Raw genomic sequence first — 24,178 nt, forward strand, 5'->3', positions numbered from 1 at the left:
GGGTTAAGATGATGCTAGAATGGCGTACATGGATTTCTAGACGTGTCATTGGATATGATGTTTGAGCAGGAGATGGGTTGCTCGGAAGTTGTATCAAAGGTTAATTGGGTCATAAATCTCATTAATTGTTCTGCCTCACAGAAGAGAGCACGGCAAACGTCTAGGTGTAACCCTGACAAACATGCAGTAGTGACACATCCCTCAAGCCGACAATCTCTCTTCAACCTTGCCCCTCCACCACTCCCCCCAATCAAGCACCTTCCTCCCCTTCCTCGCATCCTCTGCACAAAACACCATGGCGTGACTCCTCAGCACATCCTCGAGGCTGCACCCCACAATCTCGCTCTGCGCCCTCTCGGCGGTCCAGCCGTGGTTCTTGACCTTGTCCACGGCCAGCACGAACTGCCTGGTGAGGCCGTTGTCGCCGCCGCCGTGGCCGACGCTCTCGAGCCTGGGCTTGTGGACGGTGGTCTGGCCGGTGCGAAAGTCCGACACCGAGATGGTCTGCGAGTCGGCGTGCACCTCGCCGTGCTCGCCGTAGATGAGCGTGTGGCGCTGGCAGATCTTGGTCGTCTGCGACACCATGTGGAAGGTCGCCTGCTTGGCGCCCAAGCCGCGGCGCGGATCCTCGTCCCACGTCAGCGTCACGACCTGGTTGTCGCACACGTCGTTGTCGCTCTCCCAGACGCAGCGCCCGAACCAGTTGCGCGCCTTGACCTCGTCGTCGGGCGTCGCGGCCGCGTCGTAGTCCTCGCCTAGCTTGGACAGCAGCGCCTCCCGGGCCTGCTCCTTGTCCGCGTAGCTCTCAATGTCCGGCACCACGACGTCGACCGGCCAGTTGGTGTTGCTCGAGTCCAGGCTGCGCAGCCCAAAGCTGTCGGTGCCGTCGGCGTAGATGCGCTTGGCCGAGAATTTGCAGTCCTTCTCGATGGGGCAGGATAGACAATTCGTCGCCGCCCCGGCCGCCTTTGGCTTCCTGCTCCTTCTGAAGAGGTGCAGGCCGCCGGAGCTGGACACGGTAGACGGGAGGTGGGGCTCTTCCCCGGCGCAGAGGAGCCACAGCAGCACGTCGATGTCGTGGCAGCTCTTGGTCAGCAGGCTCGGGGCCGACGTGTCCTCGCGGCGCCAGTTGCCGCGGACGTACGAGTGGGAAAAGTGCCACCAGCCGACGGGCTCCGTGTGCACCACGTTGAGCACGTCGCCCACGCACCTCTCCTCCAGCAGCAGCCTGCGCAGCTCCATGTTGTGCGGGCTGTACCGCAGCACGTGCCCGATCGAGAAGACGTTGCCCGCCCCCCGCAGCGCCCGGTACATGTCGACACAGTCGCCGAGGCGCGTGGCAAGCGGCTTCTCGCACATGACGTGCAGCCCGCCCAGCTCAGCCAGGCCCATGACGACCTCGCGGTGGAGGTGGTCCTGGACGCAGACGAAGACGGCGTCCACGCCGGCGGGCTCGCCGTCACCGCCACTGCTGTCGCACCTCTCCCGGCGGGCCTTTTCGTACGCTACAAAGGCCTTCCAATCGCTAAAGCCGTGTGGTTCTGCGTCGGTCCAGCCGGCGATGAACTGAGTGCCGATGACGGAGCGGCGATAGGGGTCTGGCTCGGCGACGGCGACGACGATGCCGTTGCTGGACGTCTTGACCGACGATGCGTATGTCTGGCCGCGGGACCCGGCGCCGATTATCAGAATGCGGGGCGGGGAGGCCGACATGGGTGGTGGTGGGGGAGGGAGGACATTTTCTAATGGTTCCGCCATTATGCCTGTGTAGTCTCTGGGTGTAAACTCTAATTGGATGTAGAGACGGGTTTGGTGCAATGACGAAGGAAGAATTTGGGTTTCTCCAGGGTAGTTTAGTGGCCGCAGAAGCTCTCGCGCAAGTCGTCTTGGATTGATGGATGGAGGAAGGTTGGATCCGCTTTTGAAGTCTGTGCGTTACCCCGGATTCTTTTATGGATTGGCACGAACGAACCACTTACCTTCGAGTGATTTGCAACGTAAGTAACCATACCCCACTTGTGTACTTGGGCTAGGAATTTCCGACTACGTACCTTACATACTCCATAGTGGCTGGAAAAGGCAGGCAGGATCCAAATCTTGGATATATGATTGGGTGCATTATCTGCTACGCATAAGGTAGCAGTTTGACGAGGGATTGTATTTTTCTTTGTCCCGGGAATAGCGCAAACAGCAGCAATGGCAATTAAAAGAATTAGCATTACATATAATACCGAGGATTCCCCGTCTCATTTTTAGCGAGTTTTTTTTTACCAAAGAATGAAATAAAGCTAATCCCAGCCAATATCAACCGATCGTGGACAGGCCGTGAAATTAAAAGAGGCTAGGAATAACTTGCCCAATTTTATAAAGCCAAATCCCGTATCTTCGTCAATCCCTCAACGTCGCCTTCCCTCGTTTTCACAATTCTGGAAACGAATCCAAGGGGAAGTAAAGCCCCCGTCGAAATCAATCACACACAAATTCTCGCCCCTTGTTAATCAAGATGTCATCCGGCTTCGCATTCTCAATAGTATCCCGGCTTGTGAAGGCTGTTAACTATAGCCGCCAGTTCCTTGAACCGGCGTTGGCGAATTTGTTCGGTTGGGCTGAACAAGCCGCACATCTTTAAACGGCTGGAATAAGGACTTGCCTTGGGCTCGATATACTCAAAGAGCAGACCGACAATGCGCTGGTCGTTAGGCATGTCCCCATCGGTTACAAGGCCGTGCAGGACGACAAATGCGCATTTCTGGTGAGGATTTTTACCGCTTTTCAACGCCTCTGCTGTTTCTCCGGTAGGCACAGAGTTCACGGATAGCCGGCCTGTTCCCGCGCTTGAAAATCTTTTCAAAATGGCACACTACATCCCCTGTTGCCAGAGGGGGGGGATTTGTATTCCCTCCTTGGTTCCATCTTGTTGACCTCGCCAACAGTCGCAATCAGCACGAACCCACTCGGCGTTAAACCAATGATGCAGTGTAAACGGTGGGTTGCGCTTGGAGGGTTCAGGGCCAGAGCCGAGAGGGTTTCTTCCAAGGGTTCTGTCGATTTTTCAATCGCCAATTGCTGCGACTCGAAGTGATCCTCGTCTTCGTTATCGTCATCCTTCAATCTCCTGAGCAAACCATAATAGTCTGCGAGAAGCATTGGCGCCGTTTCCAGCTCTGAAGGCACGCATTCGAGATAATAAAGAGCCCCGTGAGATCGTACGGCTATGGCGCACTTATCCTTGTGGATGCTGGTGGAACAATTTGCGATGCACAAATCTGGCCCAATTGTGTAGTGCAAGATAATGACCTACCTACCTCAATACGAATGAGCGTGGAAAAGGAAAAAACATATTTTTTACGCACTTCCCAGCGACATGGCAAGACGGAAAACAATCGGCTGTTTTACGCGAGATAACATGTATAAAAGAGTAGAGCTTCTTATTCAACAATCAAAAATACACACGTTTACCGCCAATGTTGCGTCTGGACTAGCAGTGATACCCTACTCCAACATTCTTGACAATGACATCCACCTGTACGCCGGGGTGGTGGCGCGTTCCTCCGATGGACCACCACTCTCCATAGTCCCAGAGCGAATCGCAGTTGTGCAGGAGAGCATTCGCCGCGTGGGCAATCCAGGAGAAGCCGGTGGGTGTGGTCCAGCTCGAGTTGCCCTATCATTTCCCGGGTTTGTTGTCAGCCATCCTTGCTTCCATGTTTCTCTATTTGTTACTTCTCTCCTTGGAGGAAACAAAAAGCCTACCAAGTTGCACCAAGAAATCCCACTGTTGTGCAGACACGCAACCCTCTGACACTCGCCGGGCAGGATGGTGGCGGGACCGGGCACCTTCATGAGGTAGTCGATGTTGCGCCTCGTGTAGGGTATGTCGGCCTGGTACCGGTGGCAGAGGCACTCGGACCAGTCGCCGTCGCCCTCGGCCGGCTTGTTCTGCTCGGGCCAATCGTAGCCGTACTCGTAGCCCCTGTGCATGCACAGCATCCAGTCCGGCGGCTTGGGACACCCGTGGCACCCGCTCCTGCTGTAGTCGTGCTTGTCTTCCTTTTGCCGCTTGTCGAGCATGGTGGTCGCGTTTGAGCGGGGAGTTTCGACGACGGCGGGGCTGGTGATGGAGGCGACGTTCGTGGCCTCCAAGCCGGCGCGTCGATCCGCCAACTGCCGCGCATAAAAATCGGTCTCGTAGTTTGGGTTGAGCCGCAGCATCTCGGTCCAGACTTTTTGTGCCGTACCGTTGAGCTTGATGTGCTCGCCGGGTCGGATCTCGACTTCGAATCGGGGCTCTGTCAAGACGAACCCGGGAGGTGGGAAGACCTATAGACGAAAGGAAGCGGGTGCTGGCTGTTAGCTTGAGTACCTAGATAGATTAAAAAGGACGATTGGCTAAAGACGTCACTGTAGATAATCCATGGGTAGTGAGTTGTGTATGTACTGCTGTGTGAAACAGGGAATTGGAGCATCTCAACTCACGTCATCTTCGGCTGGTATGACTGGCGATGCGAGGATTGTGGGAATCAGGCCTGCAAAAAGAAGAAAGGAGAAAGAATGAAAATACATGCTGTTTTGACTGGTGAGTATCAAGATTCCGTAAAGTGTGATGCTTGGGGGTTTTTATTAATTAACTTGTGATCTTTAGCCTAGCACCAGAAAAGAAACATGCTTTGCAAAGCTAGAGTAACCCAAAGGTCTAACGGTCTTAAATCATAAATAAATAGATGAGGTGTCACTTACCTCTAGTCTAGAGAGCATCTCATGACTTTCTTTTGGCTGATGGGCCTCAGGCCTGATATGCATTTGTTGTCCCCCTACTCCCATCCTGCCTACGGTCAAAGTTGCGTCATCATCGAAACCATTGCCATTAGCAAAGAAAATTGGGCACAACCTTTTTCATGGCACTTGCTACACAAGTTGACAGGGTCAAATTCGCCAGCATGTACGTACAGAACGAAGGTGCCGCAGGGGAAGGTAAAACCTACATACCTAATGCAGGGGCACAAACAAAAGCTATCGACTCGCCGGATGCGATGGCCATTGCTGTCGCCGACACATACCATTTTTAAGCATGAAGTATAAAAAATCTGGACAACAACGGCACTAAATGACATAATTCATAATAATTCTGCTTTTTTTTGTCATATCTTATGTATTTACAAAGGACGCCCCTTTCGAGCTTTTGTATGCTTTTTTTGGGGGGAATGTAGCCAATGTGATTTCCCCCAACTTGATATACAATCTTCCAAGAAGTTTAAAGCATGCTCGACAATGTCTCCCTTTCCAAACCGGTCGACAAAGTGTGGGTTCAGCCGCCAGCCATCCCGGGCTACTGGCTCAGCGCCATAATCTTGGTGGCAGCGTGCTCAGCGGCGATCACGATCATGGCAGACGGGTTGCTGGTCACCATTCCCGGGAAGATGGAGGCGTCGACGACAAAGAGGTTATCGGTACCGTAGACCTTGGTGTTGGTGTCGATGACGGCCGTACCGCCCTTGCGACCGTCGTCGGTGCCGAGCTTGGTGGTACCTGTTGGAGTGCAAAAAGCTTGTTAGCATGGCTTCGGACGTCTTTGAGGGGTGGCTAGACTCTGCTTACCCATCCAGTGGTTCGCCCTCCGCTGGGCAGGCGTCGTCAACAGCGAGTTGACATACGCCTCACTGGTTTGGTTCGAGTTCGGGACGTGCCAGGTCAGGTTCTGCACGCCGCGGAGGGAGGAGCGGACATTTTCGAGCGACTGGATCACGGCCAGGCGGTCATTCTCGTCGCGCAGGTACGGCGGCGTCACGACACGCGTGTCCAGCCTGCTGGTGATGGACATGCGCCCTCTGCTGGTCAGACCGCGGCCGAGATACATGCTCATGGTCATGGACGTGTTTGTCGTGCCCTCAACGCGGGCGGTCCACTGGAACTGCCTGACGATGCCATCGGCGCCCTTGATCTCTTCCCAGAACAGCGGGCCAATGTTGGGCGCCGCCTGCGCCAGGATACCCGTGCGGCTGCTTAGGTATTTCTGTTCGTCGGACAGGACCGGGTGGTCCCACGCCGCGTAAAAGTCGTAGAAAACGACATCTGGGTGGTCTACAATGGTGTCGGTGTTGGCGTGGTCAACAAGGTTGTAGCCCACGGGGAGGTTGATCCATTCCGACTCGCCGATCATGGATGCGCCGTCAGACGCAGACGCCTTGACTGTGGCCAGGGAGTCGGCTGGACCGATGCCGCTGCGGAAGAGTACCTTTGCGGTACCAAAGACGCCAGCTGACAGGATAACACGACCCGTGCTTGCTGTTACGTTGACGACTCCCGCATAGCCGTGACCAGTTGCGGGGTTACCCTCGATTTCGACACCCGTAATGCGTCCACCGGAGCGTACCAGCCTCTTGACACTTGTGTCGGTGATAAGGCGGAAATTGCGGCGTTCGGCAGCAGTCTTGAGGTAGGTTGCCAGGGGGCCACCGCGTTCGCCGCCGGAGAACATAAAGGTCGAGTGGCCAAATGTCCGGTTCTTGCGCTCAGGCGACGAGTTGGGTTCGTCGATTCGCGACCACCCCGCTGAGCTGAGACCCGAGGACAGGACATTGAAGCCTTGATCATAGTAAATCCTGCCGTCTTGTGAGGGTCTTGTGGTCCCTGGAATACGGGAGAAGACACGGTCTGTGGCCTGGCGAGTGTCGCTGGATTTCCAGCCAGTGGGGAAGTTCTCGTCCCAATCGAGAGGGTGAGGCTATTCAGGCCTTGCTGTCAGCTTGTCTATTGACTAATGACTGCAAAAAGTGGCAGAGAAGTCGAAGATTATATTGGCCTTACCTTCCACCACAAGCCGGCATTCACGGCAACGCCACCTCCCAGCACACAACCAGCCATCTGGTCCATGTCCGTGCATGCAACACCAGCAGAGTCGGCCCAGATTTGGTTGCAGAGACCGGGAACATCGAATCTGGTCAGGTTGGTTTTGTTGAGCCAGTCAGGGCGCATGGTACCACCCCAGTAGCCTGTCGATGGTGGTCCCTTCTCAATCAGCAAAACGCTGTGACCCTTCTCGCTCAGCTTGTCGGCAACCGTGATTCCGCCCGCACCGGCTCCGACCACAATATAGTCAAACTTCTCGGCTGGTGCGGGAGTAAAGCTAGCGGCAGGTGCCGAGGTGGTAGTCGTGGCCGGAGCTGTTGCCCCTGTGGTTGTTGCTGGAGCTGAAGTCATGGTGGCTGCTGTGGTTCTGCGATTTTCATACATGGTGTCAGTGACCTTTGCGGCGTATGAGAAGGGAAAAGCGTAGACAGCAGATCAGGTGTAACACAGTTGAAGTAGAAGAAAAGTAGAACACAATGTGTACTCACGTTGGAGAGCTAGCATCGCAGTTGCCCGAAACAGTCTTAGTCGCCAGCCCAGCCCACTGGCTGTACTCGCTCCTCGCCAAACCCTTCAACACTGCGCCGTACTGGCCAAACCCGGTGTCGTGGAACCCGTGGACGATCTTGTCCGGGCAGCTTGGGTTGGTTGGCGTGTCGGAGCCAGACGCGCGGCCCAGCACCAAGTGGCCCTGGCTGGTCGACGCCTTTCCGGCATCACCATCCTGTTCCCAGGCCAAGCAGCCCTGGCAGCGGTAGGTGACCTCGTAGTAGTCATCGGTGATCTTTGACGAAATCTGCGTGAGCGTGGCGTTGCCCTTGTAGACGCCGGGAAAGTCGTAACCCGTGACGTAGCGGAAGCTGGTCAGCACCTGGTCGCCGTGCGGCCAGGCCACGAGCAGCAGGGCGCCGATCATCTGCCCCGACTCGCCATGTGAAAGTCCGCACCAGCCGCCCTCTCCTTTCTTGCTTTTGCCGCAGCGCTAGTTGGTTTGAATTCATTCTTTATGTTAGTTGCGTGGCTACTTGTGGGGGGATGACGAAGCTATCAAGTCTCAGAATGGGCGGTATATGCTTACAAGGAGACCGATATACTCGGTTGAGTCTGTCGTCAAGGCATTCTCGGGCAGAGCCAGGCCAAACTCAAAGGGAGCTTGGGAGCCACCAGCGGCAGCGGACCAGGTACCAAAGGTGATTCCGGACTCGTGCTTAACCATTGTGGGTTCTTGGGCAAGGCATGGTTGCGCAGCTTGCATCCCATGTCAGCTCATGTTTGGCCAGCGAGATAGTGTGTGCAGCATGTATCTGGACTTACATAGCGCAGCCACCGCAAGGGTGGCGATTCGGCCACTTCTGATCTTCATGTTGCGCTATGTGAATGGCACGCAAAAGTACCAGAAGAACAGCTACCATGAAATTTTGGCCAAAGATCTACCTCAAATCAACAGTCGGAAAGAACGAGCGGCGAACAGTCGAGATAAGATCCAGTTCGTGGACGGAAGGGGAAAGACAGAAAGTCCGCGTGGAATCAGATCAAGACAAGGGCGGGCGACCAATGGCCACTATATGCAGTCCAGAGGCTCATATTATGGAAGTCCAAACTATGTTTAGGAAAATGAGCCGGGTCCCGAGGCCGCGGGTCGTAAGGCACTCTATAATCACCCCAAATAAACTCGCGATGTGCCATTCCGCCTCGGACACAGACTCCGAGAATCTGGAAGATTAAGTCAGAACAAAAAAAAGGGGCCAGGGTTCCCGCAGCTTCCCAATGAGGGATTTCGATCCCCTTCTGTGGCAGTCAGACGACTGCTCTGTCGGCAAATCCGGGGCGTGGAACAAAGGCAGATCCCAGACGACAGAGAAGAAGATTAGCACAGCCAGGCAAGTCGCCACTGGAATTGCTGGAATAGCTCATGGGGTATCGCATAGAGGCAGGCGGGGACGAGAGATTTAGGCTGCAATATCGAGCTATAGCTAATCGTTTGCCAGGGTTTTGTGAACCCTCCGGGCCCACCGAGGTAATGAATGGGATGACAGGCCTCTCGCGGTTGCTTGCTGGGACGAAAGGGCGGAGCCTCTGTTTCTTTTCCAGTCTGACAGAGGCAAGGGTGTGTTCTGTCTCACAATACCGGTAGACTATGTAAGCCAAGATGAGAACGGGAAAAGGGTTCCTGGAGGAATATGTGGGTAAAAACAAGGCTACGGGGAATTTAGAGCGGGGCGAAATTGGCCTTGCTGTTGGCGATAGCTTGATATAAATTAGCTCTTTCTGCGGCTCCCATTGTCGCTTTCGGTTCTATATCCCGGCTGTTCCGACCTGTCGAGGGCGGGTAAGAAGCATGCTCGGCAGAAAAGCAGTCTTGCCTTGGCCATGTCTGACTCTGGCGACCAAATCTCAAGCTGGAGGTCAAGTGGAAAGGCGGACCTGCTTCGAGGGGAAAAAAAAAAAAAAAAAAAAAAAAAAAAAAAAATAAGGAGGGGGGGGATTCAGACCAACGAAGCGAGTCTTGTCTTCCGGGTACCTACAGGTGCACCGCCAAGGTCACGCAGGCCCAGGTTGGCGGTGCCCCAGAAAGGTTTGAGATTCAGATTGGTATTTTCAATGGGTGACGGGACCCAAGACGGTATGGCACCCCGGATGTGCCGAAGCTTGCAAAAGATCTCCATGGATTCAGATCCCGGTCTTGGCGGGGGAGCATTTAGCATTTTGGGGCAAGTGGGGTTAATCTACCGCTGACAGCAGAGCATTCTTTCCTAACAGGGGCCACGGCTAAATTCGACAGCAATGTGGACAATGTTGCGACTTGATGAAATCGGGAAGGCAATTCGTCTGCTGTCAAGAAATCTCAAGGAAATTTTGTTTTGCTGGCCAGTAACAGGTAGTCACTCTGCTCCTTATTTCTTATTCACTTTTTCTACATGTTCGACCATCACCCATTTAGCCACAATCATCACGAAATATTCATGACCCAAATCTCGACCCATCTCACTCAATTGCCACTCTTAAGATTATATTGACCTGCAATCCAAAAAGGCGGATGTTGCTATATTGGCGATGCTGTATGATGCAGTTCGCTAATGCCGCATTGTTTCACGAATGTGCGGTTTCTCTCGCCAGTCATCCGAGACGGAGGCTTCGCTTCCGTTACCCCAACTGGTGGCTCCGATGATCCATTGGTCGCGGGTGGAAATTGAAGTCGAGATTTTGCCACGTGCCTCCTTAATTGACACTGATCAATTCGGTATCATGTTCGTAGTCGTGTTCAAGGCAGTCTACGGAAAAGAATGTGGGATTCTTAGCCGACTCAAAGCATCTTAACCCTAACCCAAGATTCAGGGGGTGACCCCTTAGAACTTTTACTGGTGTCCGGTAAGCCCTGTTTTTGTGAAGGTTTTCTAGCTTCATATCTACCAGTTAACGTCGCCAAGAATTTTTGCTCGAAATTATTTTAGATTTTTCTCAAAGTAAGGATCTAATGTGGATGGAATGGATGTGCGAAACTCTCTAACCACACAATACCCGGTCATGGACGTTGTATCTGCGATATTACGGCTGGCCCATCGAGAGAATGATATTCTTGATATTTTTCAAGTATGCGACCTCTAACTCCGGCTCCTGTGGGACGAGGTGTCCTTTCCAATGGGTCTTGCTGTTCAGTCCGGATTGGATGGTGAATCGGCCTACGCATGGCTGCGTGGGCCGCCCCAAGTCGGCTTGTGGGTCATGTCCTTGGAGACGATGCCCTTTCCGACTGCTTGGTCAGTTTGATGGGCCTTCTGGATCCAGTCCACCCAGTGGATGCATCTCCGTATCTGACATGGGATGGACTACTTCCTTGATATGTTTTTTGAAATTTCTCGTGATCGGTGAAAGTCTTTCCGCATCCCGGGCAAGATATGCGAACGCGACGCTCTAGTCTTGAAAAACTGGTTGCATCGCCGGCCCCAGTGCGAGCTTCCAACTTTGAAATCTGGGGATTTGCGGAACCATTAAGTTCAACGGCCCGAATTCCCAAGCTATGGCTGTTTGACGAGGCCACTGGGGAAGCCATTGTCCCAAAGGTTAAAAAGGCGAGGAGTTGAACGACTTGTTTGATTTTTATTTTTGTGGCGAGGCTCCCGCTGAAATATGAGAAAGGATAAAAAACAAGCTCGATGCACGAGAACAGGAACGAGCTCTGAAGGTCACAAGGTTGGTTTTTATAGTGAAAGTCGATGATGATAGCGATATCACGTAGCCCTTTATTTGTTTCTCTTTCATGGGTCCCCAAGGAAAGAAGAAATACGTATGTGCACAAAACTAGCAAAAGCATCATTAATTACGGCCTATTTCTCGACTCATGCTATTAGGTACGCAAAGAGAGAAATGGAAAGAGAAAATGCGACCAAAGAGTTGCAAGTCACTAGTCAGCGTAACACACAATTATGCAACGGCCTCCGCAAAGTCCGTATATACACTATACTAGTAGCGTAGTCCTTGCGACCAGCATGAAGCAGTATATGCGTATTGTGTCAGTGAGGACCCCGTTAGATATTGCGCTTAGCTTCATGTATGTGGTGGACTAGCGGCTAGACAACTGTAAAGTACATGCAATCATTGTTGAAAATGAGGGGAAAGAGTCGTGATTTTATTATGATTTAGCAGAGGAATTTGAAGTGGGCCAAACGGAGCACGCCCGATGGAACGGGGTCGTTTTGTTTGTCTTGTTAATCGAGTGAAATTTTATATCCAACCTGTTGCGTATGGATTATGAGAAAAGAGACCGAGCTATAAAAATAAACCAACAGGTGGATATATGTCTTGTTTAATAACCAGAGGTTATGCACGAGACATTAACAAAACGCAATGTCAATAATTAATTAATACATTATTTTGACTACAAATCGTTACATACGACGATCCACTGTAATATGATAGTATTAATGCCGCAAAAATGTAGGAAAACAAGAGATAAATACATACAATTTTGTGTATATAAAGGACGTACAAGGTTGTTGATTTGATGCATCTTAGCTTAAAGTTATCGACCATAGAATTACAAATATTGCAGCCTTTCAATCCTACCTTATACATCTTTAGCTTTTGCACTTTAAAACTATTCCTTTACTCAATTTCCACCCCCGCCTTCCCATATAAATTCTCTTACTATTCCCCCCCCTTTTTTTTTTCTTCTCATCTTCTGCGTCACGTTTAAAATGCGAGCCACAACGGTCCTTCAGATTATAGCATTTTTGGCTGTTGGAGGTGCGGCCGCTCCCATCGAATTGGTTCCAACCCGGACAGTCGGCTCCCCGGCCGTCAACCCTAATGATCCCGCCAGCAACGTAGGCCTGAAGGCCGGCGATAACAGTGCTGCCGGCGCTGGCGCAAAACTCGAGCGCAGGCGGTATTATTGCCCGAATATATTATGCGGCAAGGAATTCAAAACTCAAGCTGCGCTTGATCATCATGTAGCACACACGGTGCACCCCGCAAACGTGTAGTCAGATCCTCCGCAACCTTCTCAACAAAACAATGCGCAGTGACAGAAACTGTAGTCATACAGGAAGGAAAACTTTCATGACTTTCGAAGATTTCGATATTGGAAGAGAAGGATATACTTTTTTATCACCGCCTTTTGTAAATAGATAGGCCTGCCTCAGGTACCTTATCTGCCAAGAAAAAGAGAGGAAAAAAAAAATACAGCAAGTCTACATCATAACTGGGCTCGTGGTACATTACGAGCAGTCATCAATCATCCTTTCGTTCTATAGGTTCCTAACTTCCCATCACCTCTAGTAAACATTTCCCCATTCGACTTTTTTCATAGTGCTCCTGATGGTCCGTCGTAAGAATGCTGACGATGGGAAATAATTTTATTAGCTTTCAAATGCAGCCAATATCCAACAAGGCTATGTAGGGCGGGCTGCTTGTTTTGTTACAATGTTGTCTCAGCGCCTTGGAGTTGGACGCACCAGCGGGCGAACCACCCGAATTATCCTTCTCCTTTCACGCCACAACAATTTTCTCATTTCCGCCAATTATTTGGCAGCAAAGGGAGAAAACCTCTCGGCGCTGTAAAGTCTCAAAGAACGGGATCTCATATATCTCACTGGTTATGGTGGTATGTGATGTAGTGCGCTCCCGGGGCCATCTTGTTTCGGGCATTCTCTGTTATCAACCCCAGAGCTATCACAAGCTAATAGATATATAATTCATAGAGAAATTTACGTCATCTCATATATCTCCCATCCGCAAAGCCTCACAGCCACGGCCCGCAAATTTTCGACGATAGCAAACAAGGCCGTGGTAGATCCGAACCAGGTCCAACGGCGACGTGGTGCGACCCTGTTCCCGTCTTGGCAAGGTTGGGCGACACAACTTAACCGGCGGCTTCTCATTGGAGGGACATTCTTGATGACTGACAAAACAAGCAAAAAGCGGTAGTTGGGTTCCCGAGGGATGTGGGGGGGAAAACATTAATTGGGGTTCATAGTTGATTATAAGTCATGGGGGGGCTTAGTCCAGTGCATTTCCCAATGCGGATGGATTGTGTTCTCGACCAAACAAACGGTCATCACCATCCGAGATGGCCAGGACCAGACAGGGCTTCGACTAGATTCAACAAACGGCCCGTCGAGCCATGCCAGGTCACGATTGATGTGGGGAATGCATGTAGTTTATATTAAAAACCAAACATGTCTGCGCCTATCACAACCTCGTTTCTCAGGTCTAACCAAGGTGGCGATCATCTTGGTATCCTTGATTCTTTTGTCGCAGTATTGATGGCTGATGCTTTTGGTTCTTGGAAAATTGGCTTCATGTCTCCATGAAACAAAGTGAGAGAAGGTTGGGATTCCAGACAAAATGATCATGGCAATCTTCTTATCTCTTTTCAAATTGATCAAAAATGAGTCCAGCAAGTGCTTGCAAATAAATCATGTGAAAAAAAAGAAAACACAAAAAAAGTGGCAAGTACCGGCATCTCGGGGCCTAATGCATGCACAAGGCCATGTCAGCGGCGGTTGGTTCTCCGTTCTTACTTGGCACCTCATCATCTTCCCGATCATCCTGCCATGAGCTACGGGAAGGCTCCCGAAGGTTTGCGGTGGCTGCAAAGATGATTGGCGCTCTCGCCTCTGAAGCGAGAAATATCCCTCATGATATATAAAGCAACCAAATCGAAACACCGCCAACTAACACATACCTTGTCGCATATTTAAAGCTGCCTTTTCGCCTGCCACCCATCCTATCCCGAGATCAGCTCTCATCCACCATTCTCAACCCCCCCAACCTCCACTCTCCCTTTTGTTTTTTTGTGTTTTTTTTCTTCTTCTCAACCGCACCAAGCACACTCGGAACTACGCTTCCTCCCACTCAAAGATGAAGTCCATCGTGAGCATCACCGTCGGCACTCTGGCGCTGGCCATCAACAGCGTCAGCGGCCACTACATCTTCCAGCAACTCGCCGTGGGCGGGCGCAGCTTTGGCGTGTACGAGCACATCCGCCGCAACACAAACAACAACTCGCCCGTGACGAGCCTGTCGGACGCGGACCTGCGCTGCAACGTCGGCGGCAGCACCGGCGGCTCCACCACCACCGTCGACGTCAAGGCCGGCGACTCCTTCACCTTCACGACCGACGTGGCCGTGTACCACCAGGGGCCCGTCAGCATCTACATGTCCAAGGCCCCCGGATCCGTGTCCAGCTACGACGGCAGCGGTGACTGGGTCAAGACCTTCGACTGGGGCCCCGTCTTCACCGGCGGCCAGATCACCTGGCCCCTGAGGAGCACCTACACCCACTCCATCCCCAGCTGCATTCCCGACGGCGAGTACCTGCTCCGCATCCAGAGCTTGGCCATCCACAACCCCGGCGACGTGCCGCAGTTCTACTCGTCGTGTGCCCAGGTCCGCGTCACCGGCGGCGGCAGCAAGACCCCCTCGTCGACCGTCAAGATTCCAGGCTTCATCAAGGCTACAGGTGAGTGAAATGACGACGTGTTTAGGTTGCTTCGTGCAGCAAGCCACCAGGGCGATGTTGTGACAATGATCTCGAAATACCAGTACTGACATGGAATCGTGTGCTTTTCCCCCCAACCACAGACCCCGGCTACACCGCCAACATCTACAACGGCCTCAAGAACTACACCGTTCCCGGCGGTCCCGTCTTCACCTGCTGAGTGGAGAAATGACTTTTTGCTTGTGTCTGGTGTGGTAAATCAATCATCTGGTGGTCCCGAATAGGCTCTTTTTTTTTGTTTATATCTTTTCTGTATATATTTAAACTTAGGCTTGAATGAATTCCTTTCAAGGGCTCTGCTGTGGCCTGGTACCATGCATGGTTAGCATCTGATCCAATTCTGATGCTTGTCCTACCACTTCTGTAACCGTCTACAGCCCAGCAACCTACAACTTTGCACTCCCGCCCCTCACCTCCTTCTTGGCAATATCCCTCAGCTCCCGCCTCAGGATCTTACCGCTGGGAGACTTGGGAATCGCATCGACCAGCACCACCCCTCCCCGCAGCTTCTTGTGCGGCGCCACCCTGCTCGCCATCCAGTCCGCGATCTCCTTGGCCTTTGCCTCGCCTCCGGCCTTTTTCTCCCCAAGCACAACGTACGCCCTTGGCACCTCGGTCGCCAGCTCCTTGTCCTGGACGCCAACGACGCCGACGTCGGAGACCTCAGGGTGCCCCAGCAGCAATCCCTCCAACTCCGCCGGCGCAACCTGGAATCCCTTGTACTTGATGAGCTCCTTGAGCCGGTCGACGCAGTACAGGTTCCCGAACCTGTCCTTCCGGAAGACGTCGCCCGTCTTGAAGTACCCATCCTCACTCATCGTCTCCTTGGTCTTGTCCGGCTTGTTCAGGTATCCCAAGAACATCTGCGGACCTTTGACCCAGAGCTCGCCCTCGGCCATCTCATCGCCGTCCGGAACCTCACTGCCGTCCGCCGCGACCAGCTTGGCCGTCATGTTGGGCATAAGCTTGCCGACGCTGCCCATAAACTTTGCCCACTCGTCGGGCGTCTGGACCGAGACGACGGGCGACATCTCCGAGAGGCCGTAGCCCTGCTTGACGGGGAGCTTGAGCCGGTTCCACAGCTCCTCGGTCAGCTCGCGGGTCAGAGGCGCGGCGCCCGAGTGCAGCATCTTTAGCGATGAGAGGTCGTATCTGTCGCAGACGGGCGACTTGGCAAATGCCAGCACGATGGGCGGAGGGACGTACGCGTACGTGATGCGGTGTTTCTCGATCAGCGCGCACACCTGGTCCATGTCGAAGCGGGACATGATAATCAGCTCCCAGCCAAAGTAGGCTGAGGACAGAACGCATGATATAAGGCCCTGGGAGGCGATGTTAGTATATGGTGACTTTTTCATGTACAGTCGAGAGAACAACAGAGAATGAGAGAAGAGAGAGAAAAAAAAAAAAAAAAAAAAAAAGAAACTCACATATATGTGAAAGAACGGCGTGACCCCCAACATCCGATCGCCCTGCCCATCCAGCCCTCCCACAGGCAGAAGGTAATAACCCTCAGTCCGGCCCACCTGCAACAGGTTGGCCACGATGTTATAGTGGCTCAGACACACCCCCTTGGGCAGCCCCGTGGTGCCGCTGCTGTACACCAAGAAGGCCAAGTCCTTCTTCGGCTCCACGAGGGTCTGGGCATACTTGCTGCAGTAAAACGTGCTTCTGATGCTGCTGTAGTGCTTGAACCTGCTGCCGCCGGCCGCCTCCTCCTCCGTCATGTGCTTGCCGACCAGGATGATCCTGTCATCCGGGATGCCCGCCGCCGCCGCCGCCTTGACCGCGACGTCAAGGTGCTGGAGCTGCGTGACGAGCGCGCGGGCGCCCGAGTCGCGCAGCTGAAAGGCCAGCTCGTCGGCCGTGTAGAGCGGGTTGGCGGGACTGGCCACGCCGCCCGCCCACAGCAGGCCCATGGTGATGACCGGGGTGTCGATGCTGTTGGGGGTGAAAAAGGCCATGACCTCGCCGCGCCGCCATCCCCAGAGCGCCTTGAGCCCCTTGCCGAACTCGACCGATGCGCTGCGGAGGGCACCCCAGTCGAGCCGGTCGCCCGTCGCCCCATCTGTGTAGATGATCTTGCTGTCTAGGAACGGCTTGCTGCGCCGCGAGAAGCACAAGTTCCAGATGTCCGTCTCTGGAATGGGGATTTGTTCATAGGGCGAGTTGAACGGCATGTTGCTTGTGCTGGTGGGGCGAGAATGAGTTGCCAAGTAATCAATATATCCCTATTCAAGAAGTAACGGGGAGGAATTGCTTCTGATTTGCAAGGGACCAATAACAAGGCCCTGACGAGACAAAAGGTGAGAAAGCCGTCAGAAACCAGACGTCTACTAGAAACGAAAAAAAAAGTATTTCTTGCTTGCTTGGGAACTTTGACTTTGTTTGTGTTACAGGTGCTCGGTCACGCCCTTGCTGTCAACAGAAAGCTCCTGCCCGCTTTCTTTCGGCTTGTCGGTTCTTGCTAGCGTCACTGAGTTTACCCCACACAGTAACGTAACCCCCAAACGGCCCACTTGGTCTTTGTGCAGAATGCGGGGAAGAGGATCCTTTGAGATAACCCCATAGCTTCGCTTCAACGTCGCTCAACTTGAGCCTCAGCCTGAGTAAAGGTGCAACTTGGTCTTATGGATGGAAGATCCAACTACCGGCATACATAGTAAGCATGCATGGTAATCAAGTAATGCGGTTCCAGAACCCAAATGGGATTTAGCTTCCTGGATTGATTGGAGCTTCTCCCAATTGAAACAGCAAATTATCCCCTCCATATTTCCAATGATCTCTTTTTCCATTATTCTATCAATAACAGCACTACAAAACCATGTCTTGTCATCCACCTCTTGTGGGCATCAATCAAAAAAACTGAACATAGATAGACTGCTCGCCCGCTCGCTTCAAGTCAAGACTCCACAACGCCTTTTGCCCAACAAAACTCAAGTATCCCTTCAGACGTTTCTATCCGTGTGCGTCTCCAAGAAAACGCAAAGTCTATTCAGCTGGGTCTGAGGACCTTGAAAGCACTTAGTTGATCGTCTGTATCATTGTCCATAAGGCTAAAATTTTCCCCAGGAGTCTGGCTCATCGCTGAAGGCCGATCTGGCACCGGCCTTGACTGTAGTTGGTTTGCCTGATTTGTTTGATCTTGCACCACGGTCTGCTCGCTCCTTAACCCCGGGGGTTTGGGTTTTGGCCGCACCTCTGGTGACATCGTCGGTTTCCTGCTGGGTTTTGGTGGCGGCGCTGCTGAATCTACCGCCCTGTCGATCCCCAGCTCGCTCGCTGTGGGCGGGGTTGCAATCGGCCTCCGTGCGAGTCCGCCATCCTTCCCCCGGAGGGGAGACACTTGCTGCATCGCTTGCTGTCGCTCACCGAGTCTGCCAACCACACCTTTCAGCCCGTCCTTTGCTCGTCCAGGCGACTTTGGCCTCTGAGCTACTGCCATATGGTCGCTCTGAGCGATGGTTGGGCTCCCGGCTGGGCTTAAACCAGCCAGGTGAGCCGGCTTCTTGGCCACTGGTGGCGGAGCATTACTTGACTTTGTGGTTGACGATGCCGACGATGTAGGTGGTGGTTGCGCCTTGACAGCTTTCCTTGGGATCACGTCAGATGGTGGAGGCAGAACCTTGGTTGGCAGCTTGGCTGGAAGGGTTGACGCCCTCTCCGGCCCAGGACCAGATCCACTGTTGCCTGGTTGCCTTCTGGGGGGCGGAGGCGGCGGCGGCGTCTGGTTTCTATAAGAGCTAGACACATGCTCGCTCTGTGTACTCGGTCTTCTTGTGAATTGAGCGGACAATGCAGAAGATGGCATCTCGTTACGCAGATTCGAACCCGAATGCTGGTCACTCTGCCCTGTAGGCTTTCTTGCGAACTGCGATGACAGTGCAGATGGATCGTATGGAGGTGGCAGCTTCCTGACTGTCTGCTGCTGCTTCAGTGTCGGCAGCACGTGCTCGTATGGACTCGTTGAGATGCTCGAGTACGAATTACTCAGTCGAGAGTCTGATCTGGGCACCGTCACCCAGTCTGGTTCTTCTGTCGGCACAAATGGATTCGGAGGCCTGTTGGGATTCAAGACTGTGACGTGAGATGACGCGGTAGGTCTCGGTGGCACCACAGTCGACCTGGCTGTTCGACCATTCTCGAGCCACCACTTCTGCCGGTCGGTACTAGCCGGTGGCAAGCCAGGCTCAATCGATCCATACCCTTTCAGGTCCTCATCATCCGTGTCGGCCGTCTGAATGCTGATGGCGTCGCCCATGTCTGCCTTTCTCCGTTCGTAAATCTCCCGGGAGAACTGCTCCCTGAGCGCCTCGTCAACAATGTTGACTGTGCATTCAAAAGTTCCGTAGACGGGTCTGTGATCTGAGAACCTGAGGGGAGCCGAATCGTACGAGGTTTGGCGAATATTGTTGCCTTTTCGCAAAATGCGGTCCGTCCACGCGGGTATCCTCGCTTTCTCACTACACAGATTGTCAGATAGCCCGAGCCTGCCATAATTCTTGTTCCAGTACTTACGAGGAGTCGTAGACATCGCTTCCGAGATCAAACTTGTAAGTAGGCATAAAGTTGATTCGAGCCTCGGAGTAGTATTGGAAAGAGAGACCAGCAACCATTTGCAGGTTCAGCTGTTCTTGAATCAGCGAAATACTCAAAGAAAAGAAAAAAAAATCATCCGAATAGCGCTGCGTCTAAGCATACCTGGTCGTTTTCATAGAGGCGCTCAAGGTCTTGCCGTTTGATAAGATCCATGGTCTTCTCTCTGCTCAACCCAATGCGGTAATTGAAGTCACCAAGCCAGATTACGGTATCTGTCGAAAAGTCGTCAGTTTCAAGACACGAAGCCCACAAATGCTTTGTGTAGCAGCCACGGCAGCTTACCGTGATCATCGATGCCCCTATTTCTCTGAAATCGGAGACCCTGGTGAATGGTAGCATAGTCCTTATTCCTCTCCTCGTAGTTTGCAAACCCAGCGGCCAGATGCGCCGTGACAAAGCATATCGGCGTGCTGGCATAATCGAGCCTAATCGCAACGGCACCCTTGTTGCCGGCCATGCCTGACATGCCAGTCTTCTTGACACTGCCCTCGACGTTCTTGATATTCCGCAGCGCTGAAGCCTTGACGAAAATGCAAAGCGCTGCACCGACAAGTTGTCCACTTCTGAGCAGGACGTACTTTTCTTGGCCATGCCGTTCGCAGTTCTCGTTGAGTGTTTGCTTGACCGCGTTTTCCCAGAGCTGTTTCCTTCTGGGGTCACTGTTCATGATTTGTTGCGGGCTGAGCTCGACAATTTCTTGGAATCCAACGGCGACAATTTCTGGCTGCCTATCTCCTAGGACAGCAGGCCAAAGCCATGGTGACAGGTCTTCGTCGATTCCCTCTGTCCGGCCATTGAGGTTGAACGTCCCCACCAAGCTACAACCAGATCAGTGATCATGCCGATTCCAAGATGGCCAGTTGAAGAGTACTCACATAGATATGGTCTCAGTGGAGGAGAATTGAGCACTTCGTTTCGAAAGTTCCACTGCAACATAGTCACTAATAGGGTCATACAGAACCACAGGTGATTGGCCGTAGATCCTGCCCAGGAGGAGGTCGATTGTGTTCTGTCGCCCTTTGTCTGCGAAATTGTTGATATATAGCCGTGTCGCCGATTTTCGGACATCGGCGAAAGTACCGGCAAGTGACATCTTGCCGTGGCGTGTGAATGAAGACTTGAGCGCTCCCGTGCCAGCGTAGATTCTCGACAATGCATCGCCATTGTCTGCCCACATGCTCGAGTGCCGCATCCAAAAGTCCGACGTAGCAAACTCTCCCCTATGACCCAGAAAGGTTTCGACTGCCATTTGTGAGATCAGGGTCTGAATAAGATTGGTGCGGTCGAGACAGTCAAGGCAGTTTGTCCTGAAGACCCCCTCTTGCTGCAGAAGTACTACATAGCGTGGTGCTGATGGCTTGCCAACCTCCTCTCCATCCCTGGTAACTTCGGAAAGATAATACGCAAACCCATCTGCAGAGGCTTCAATGTAGTGTCTGATTTGCTTTGCAGCTTCGTAACCTTGCGGCCCCTTCGTCTCCGCATGGAAGTCGTACTCGGTGGCGCGCAAGAGCGCATGATCTTGCTGGCTGTGCTTCTCACCACGGCGACTCAGGGGACAATGCTGGATGCCGTAGCGAAAGGATTGAGTAAGCTCAAGCTCTCCTGGTTTGGTCGCGCTCAGCAAGTTGACCACGTGTACTGCTCCGTATGTCTGCTCCAAGTCTTCAAAGTGTTTGTTAAAGGCCGGTTGTGTCCCATCAGGCGACCTCGTGAGCGTGATTTTCTGCTGTCCAGGTATCAGCCCGGCAGACTGCTCCCAGAATACAGGAACTGAACCTCGGACCTGGCAGTACGAGAAAACCACCCCGGACGGACTCCAGTATGTCGTTTCCGACTCGACAAAGTTTGCCACATTACCATCGTCATCAATACCACGGGAGTTGAACCGGGTGCCAGCCCGGCGGCATGAGAGACGGGATATAAGGGTAAGATATGATGGCATGCCAGCCTTGGATCCACCCCTCAACGGCGCTATTGGCTGCGGCAAAGTGATCGTCTGACAGAACCCTCGGATGGCGGACGTCAAAAACCAGGAAGCATCAAGGGCCTCTCTTTCATGCGCCATCAGACGCGATCGGAACTGCACAAGCGGGTCTATCATGAAAGAGTTCCACAAGAATTCTTCGTCAAAGTTGTCAATGTTGAACGCAGAAGCGTCTGCTGGTCTGCTGAGTGTCAGGATAAAACTTCACATGAACACTTGCAGGTGAATCTCTTACCTGTCCTGCAGCCGGTTTGTAAGATCAAAATCAGTACTGAAATAGAAGCTTCCGTTGCTCAACAACTTTTGAACTTCGGCACACGGGTGCTCCAAAGTAGGATCCCTTCTGCTCAAGCCCTGACCATAGGCTGACGACCCATCATCTTCGTAATACGGGTCTGTGGAAAGAACGTCATCATACTCGTTCGTATTCAGACAGAAGAACTCCACGGCATTGATCCTCTCGATAGTCTCTCCCGGGCGCAAGGTCGCAACCCTCGAGGCGCTCGTGATGACGCAAATGAAGACATCTTGGCCCATGGATATCAAGCCAAGCGTGCCGTATATAGGTCGCGAGGTAAGCGGGCGGTAATCCTCCAGAAGCTTCCTAGTGTTGGGGGCAAACTCCACCATGCACTTGGCGGCGTTGCTCGAGCCCTCGCCCGGCCGGGAGCGTGAATTCGGAAGGGCGGAAAAGGAGCCGTTCGAGAGAGGGTCGGGGCTGGAGCCGCCATGCCGGAAGACTAGAGCATGTGATTTGGATACGATAGCGATGGATCGGAACGGATAGTCGCGGATTAAGAGCTGGCTGGTCTTTTCGGCCGAGGTCTGAGAGACGGGTGCGGCGGTGGGCGTTGGACCCCATGTGTTGGGCGGCGGTTCCATGCTCAAGACGTTGTTGAGCATGTTGTCCATGCCGGTGGCCGCGCGACGGAAATGCTGCTCCATGGCGGGCAACTGCGTCGGGGCAGCTTGGAGGTGTTCAGCGCATATTATGGTTTTGACGTTGGAGTTGGAACGGAACTGCCGGTTGCCCTCCTCAATTCCTCGACTACCTTAGCCGCTCGACTAGGTCTGGGCTCAGATACGCGGCAATCGCGCTCCTCCCTGCGCTTGGTGTCTCGTGCGTATTGTACTGTAAGTTCGCTAATTATGGGAATTGCTGGGGATCTATATAGAATTGACAGGGTATAAGATGTCGAATACAGCTATGATCGATTCAGCTGTCGGGACTGTATCGTGTTCATTTTCGCGCATCATCAGATCCTTGTCGATTTGCGATCCGCTGTTGGCCTCAGGGCTCTGCCGCCCGTCAGCCGCGCGAGATCCAATGACGCAACTCGCCTGTGACCAAGAAGTTGTAGCGGGGCTAGGTGCTGTGCCCCACCTCCACCACTGAAGGCCGACCCTGAGTGCCTGAAGAGCCCCAAGACACCAGAGAGACAAGTACCGTGATCCTAACTTACTTGTTCATGACTGGCATTTCGCTTGGAGATGTCTGTATCACGTTATCGCTGTTAATTCATCTCTTCTTATGTTAGAGTTAGCAATGAACGGAAAGTCCCGACATACTGTTCAAAAGTTGGATAGATGTCCACACCATTAGTAACATTTGATAGCTAATGTGTATAATATTGATGGCTGGTACGGAGCAGACAATATTCTTCATATCATCGCTGTAGTCTACCTGATCTTTCAAGATAATTGTATCCGCTTGACTTTCTCTGGATATGACTGGTCCAATTATAAATCGTCTATTGAAAAGCTTGCCTGCAGGTTGGGATATTCCCCAACTCGTGTCAAGTGGAAACGTTTACCCTGCTGTTAATGCGTCTTCAGTGCACGAGTCGACATCTCAATACGGGTTGTAATCTTCCGTGGCGCAATTGGCTAGCGCGTTCGACTGTTAAGTCCCGACGCAACATCGAGAGGTTGTCAGTTCAAGCCTGACCGGAAGAGACATCACAGGCCTGATCAAGGAATTATATCTTGGGCATACCATTCTAACGGCCCTGATCGCAGATTATTTTCAACTGAAGAAAATCTACGTCACCGCTCCAATTACTTTTGCTCACATGAGTTTTTAGCCTTTTATCCAGAACATTCGAATTTATCTAGGCCGGCCGCTAGGTATACAGCACCTGTCCAAAAATAACGCAACAATCCCAAAATCTCACCAAAAGTCTGTATTTTCACAAAGCCATAACTTTCCCAATATACGCGGCGCAAACTCGTAAATTTAAATTCGAATAGATATTTAGTAAAATAAACACACATTCAAGTTCCACTGCTATTGCTCCTATACTGAGTAATTGGTGAAGTTTTGAAATAAAAATGCCAAAATTTCCAAAACCTGCATCCACTATACATCCCCTGTAACCCACTGTAACGGTATTTTTTCAACTTTTGCTCGTTTATATTCGTATTTACAACTCTAATAAACAATAAAACCTGATAATATTAGTATGCAAAAAAAGAGAGAGTTTTAAACTATATACTGATAGCTTCTTGGTATGCTAGTATTTTGAATTGATTGAATTATCTGTTGTTGAAACCCGCGAATTTTGGTGTGATTTTGGGATCGTTGCGTTACTTTTGGACAGGTGCTGTACATGTATATTGTTACCCCGTCTGGGTCAGTGTATAGCAGCCGTCTTACACGCCTGCTAGGAAGTTATGTCGTTTGCTGCTTTAGACCGAACGGCAGTTTGAAGTTACCCATAACCATGTCTCTGGGGGTTTCCTTT

General features: G+C 52.3%; 8 protein-coding genes across 8 annotated transcripts; 2 read left to right on the top strand and 6 right to left on the bottom strand.

Annotated features, from left to right (window-relative positions):
- Positions 1-201: 201 nt before the first annotated feature.
- Positions 202-1,758, bottom strand: PpBr36_05355 (uncharacterized protein; the record flags this gene model as incomplete). Its single annotated transcript, XM_029892511.1, has 1 exon — positions 202-1,758. The coding sequence occupies one exon, from the start codon at positions 1,756-1,758 to the stop codon at positions 202-204; it is 1,557 nt and encodes a 518-aa protein (XP_029750060.1).
- Positions 1,759-2,524: 766 nt separating this feature from the next.
- PpBr36_05356 (uncharacterized protein) lies at positions 2,525-4,755 on the bottom strand (the record flags this gene model as incomplete). The annotated part of the gene is made up of 6 exons (XM_029892512.1): positions 2,525-2,823; positions 2,865-3,266; positions 3,354-3,387; positions 3,497-3,664; positions 3,754-4,320; positions 4,738-4,755. The coding sequence occupies 6 exons, from the start codon at positions 4,753-4,755 to the stop codon at positions 2,525-2,527; spliced, it is 1,488 nt and encodes a 495-aa protein (XP_029750063.1).
- Positions 4,756-5,326: 571 nt separating this feature from the next.
- On the bottom strand, positions 5,327-8,209 carry PpBr36_05357 (uncharacterized protein; the record flags this gene model as incomplete). The annotated part of the gene is made up of 6 exons (XM_029892513.1): positions 5,327-5,526; positions 5,596-6,721; positions 6,805-7,213; positions 7,335-7,828; positions 7,925-8,094; positions 8,161-8,209. The coding sequence occupies 6 exons, from the start codon at positions 8,207-8,209 to the stop codon at positions 5,327-5,329; spliced, it is 2,448 nt and encodes an 815-aa protein (XP_029750062.1).
- A 1,043-nt stretch (positions 8,210-9,252) lies between these two features.
- PpBr36_05358 (uncharacterized protein) lies at positions 9,253-9,551 on the bottom strand (the record flags this gene model as incomplete). The annotated part of the gene is made up of 2 exons (XM_029892514.1): positions 9,253-9,270; positions 9,372-9,551. The coding sequence occupies 2 exons, from the start codon at positions 9,549-9,551 to the stop codon at positions 9,253-9,255; spliced, it is 198 nt and encodes a 65-aa protein (XP_029750069.1).
- Positions 9,552-12,041: 2,490 nt separating this feature from the next.
- Positions 12,042-12,329, top strand: PpBr36_05359 (uncharacterized protein; the record flags this gene model as incomplete). Its single annotated transcript, XM_029892515.1, has 1 exon — positions 12,042-12,329. One exon carries the CDS (start codon positions 12,042-12,044, stop codon positions 12,327-12,329), a length of 288 nt encoding a protein of 95 aa, XP_029750068.1.
- A 1,879-nt stretch (positions 12,330-14,208) lies between these two features.
- PpBr36_05360 (uncharacterized protein) lies at positions 14,209-15,008 on the top strand (the record flags this gene model as incomplete). The annotated part of the gene is made up of 2 exons (XM_029892516.1): positions 14,209-14,809; positions 14,932-15,008. The coding sequence occupies 2 exons, from the start codon at positions 14,209-14,211 to the stop codon at positions 15,006-15,008; spliced, it is 678 nt and encodes a 225-aa protein (XP_029749169.1).
- A 226-nt stretch (positions 15,009-15,234) lies between these two features.
- PpBr36_05361 (uncharacterized protein) lies at positions 15,235-17,028 on the bottom strand (the record flags this gene model as incomplete). The annotated part of the gene is made up of 2 exons (XM_029892517.1): positions 15,235-16,170; positions 16,279-17,028. 2 exons carry the CDS (start codon positions 17,026-17,028, stop codon positions 15,235-15,237), a joined length of 1,686 nt encoding a protein of 561 aa, XP_029749170.1.
- Positions 17,029-17,843: 815 nt separating this feature from the next.
- Positions 17,844-22,379, bottom strand: PpBr36_05362 (uncharacterized protein; the record flags this gene model as incomplete). The annotated part of the gene is made up of 6 exons (XM_029892518.1): positions 17,844-19,311; positions 19,367-19,476; positions 19,550-19,659; positions 19,730-20,265; positions 20,323-21,615; positions 21,670-22,379. The coding sequence occupies 6 exons, from the start codon at positions 22,377-22,379 to the stop codon at positions 17,844-17,846; spliced, it is 4,227 nt and encodes a 1,408-aa protein (XP_029749171.1).
- Positions 22,380-24,178: the final 1,799 nt, after the last annotated feature.

The sequence above is a fragment of the Pyricularia pennisetigena genome, chromosome 6 (assembly GCF_004337985.1).
Source record: "Pyricularia pennisetigena strain Br36 chromosome 6, whole genome shotgun sequence".
In the NCBI taxonomy this organism is placed as follows: Eukaryota; Fungi; Ascomycota; class Sordariomycetes; order Magnaporthales; family Pyriculariaceae; genus Pyricularia; species Pyricularia pennisetigena.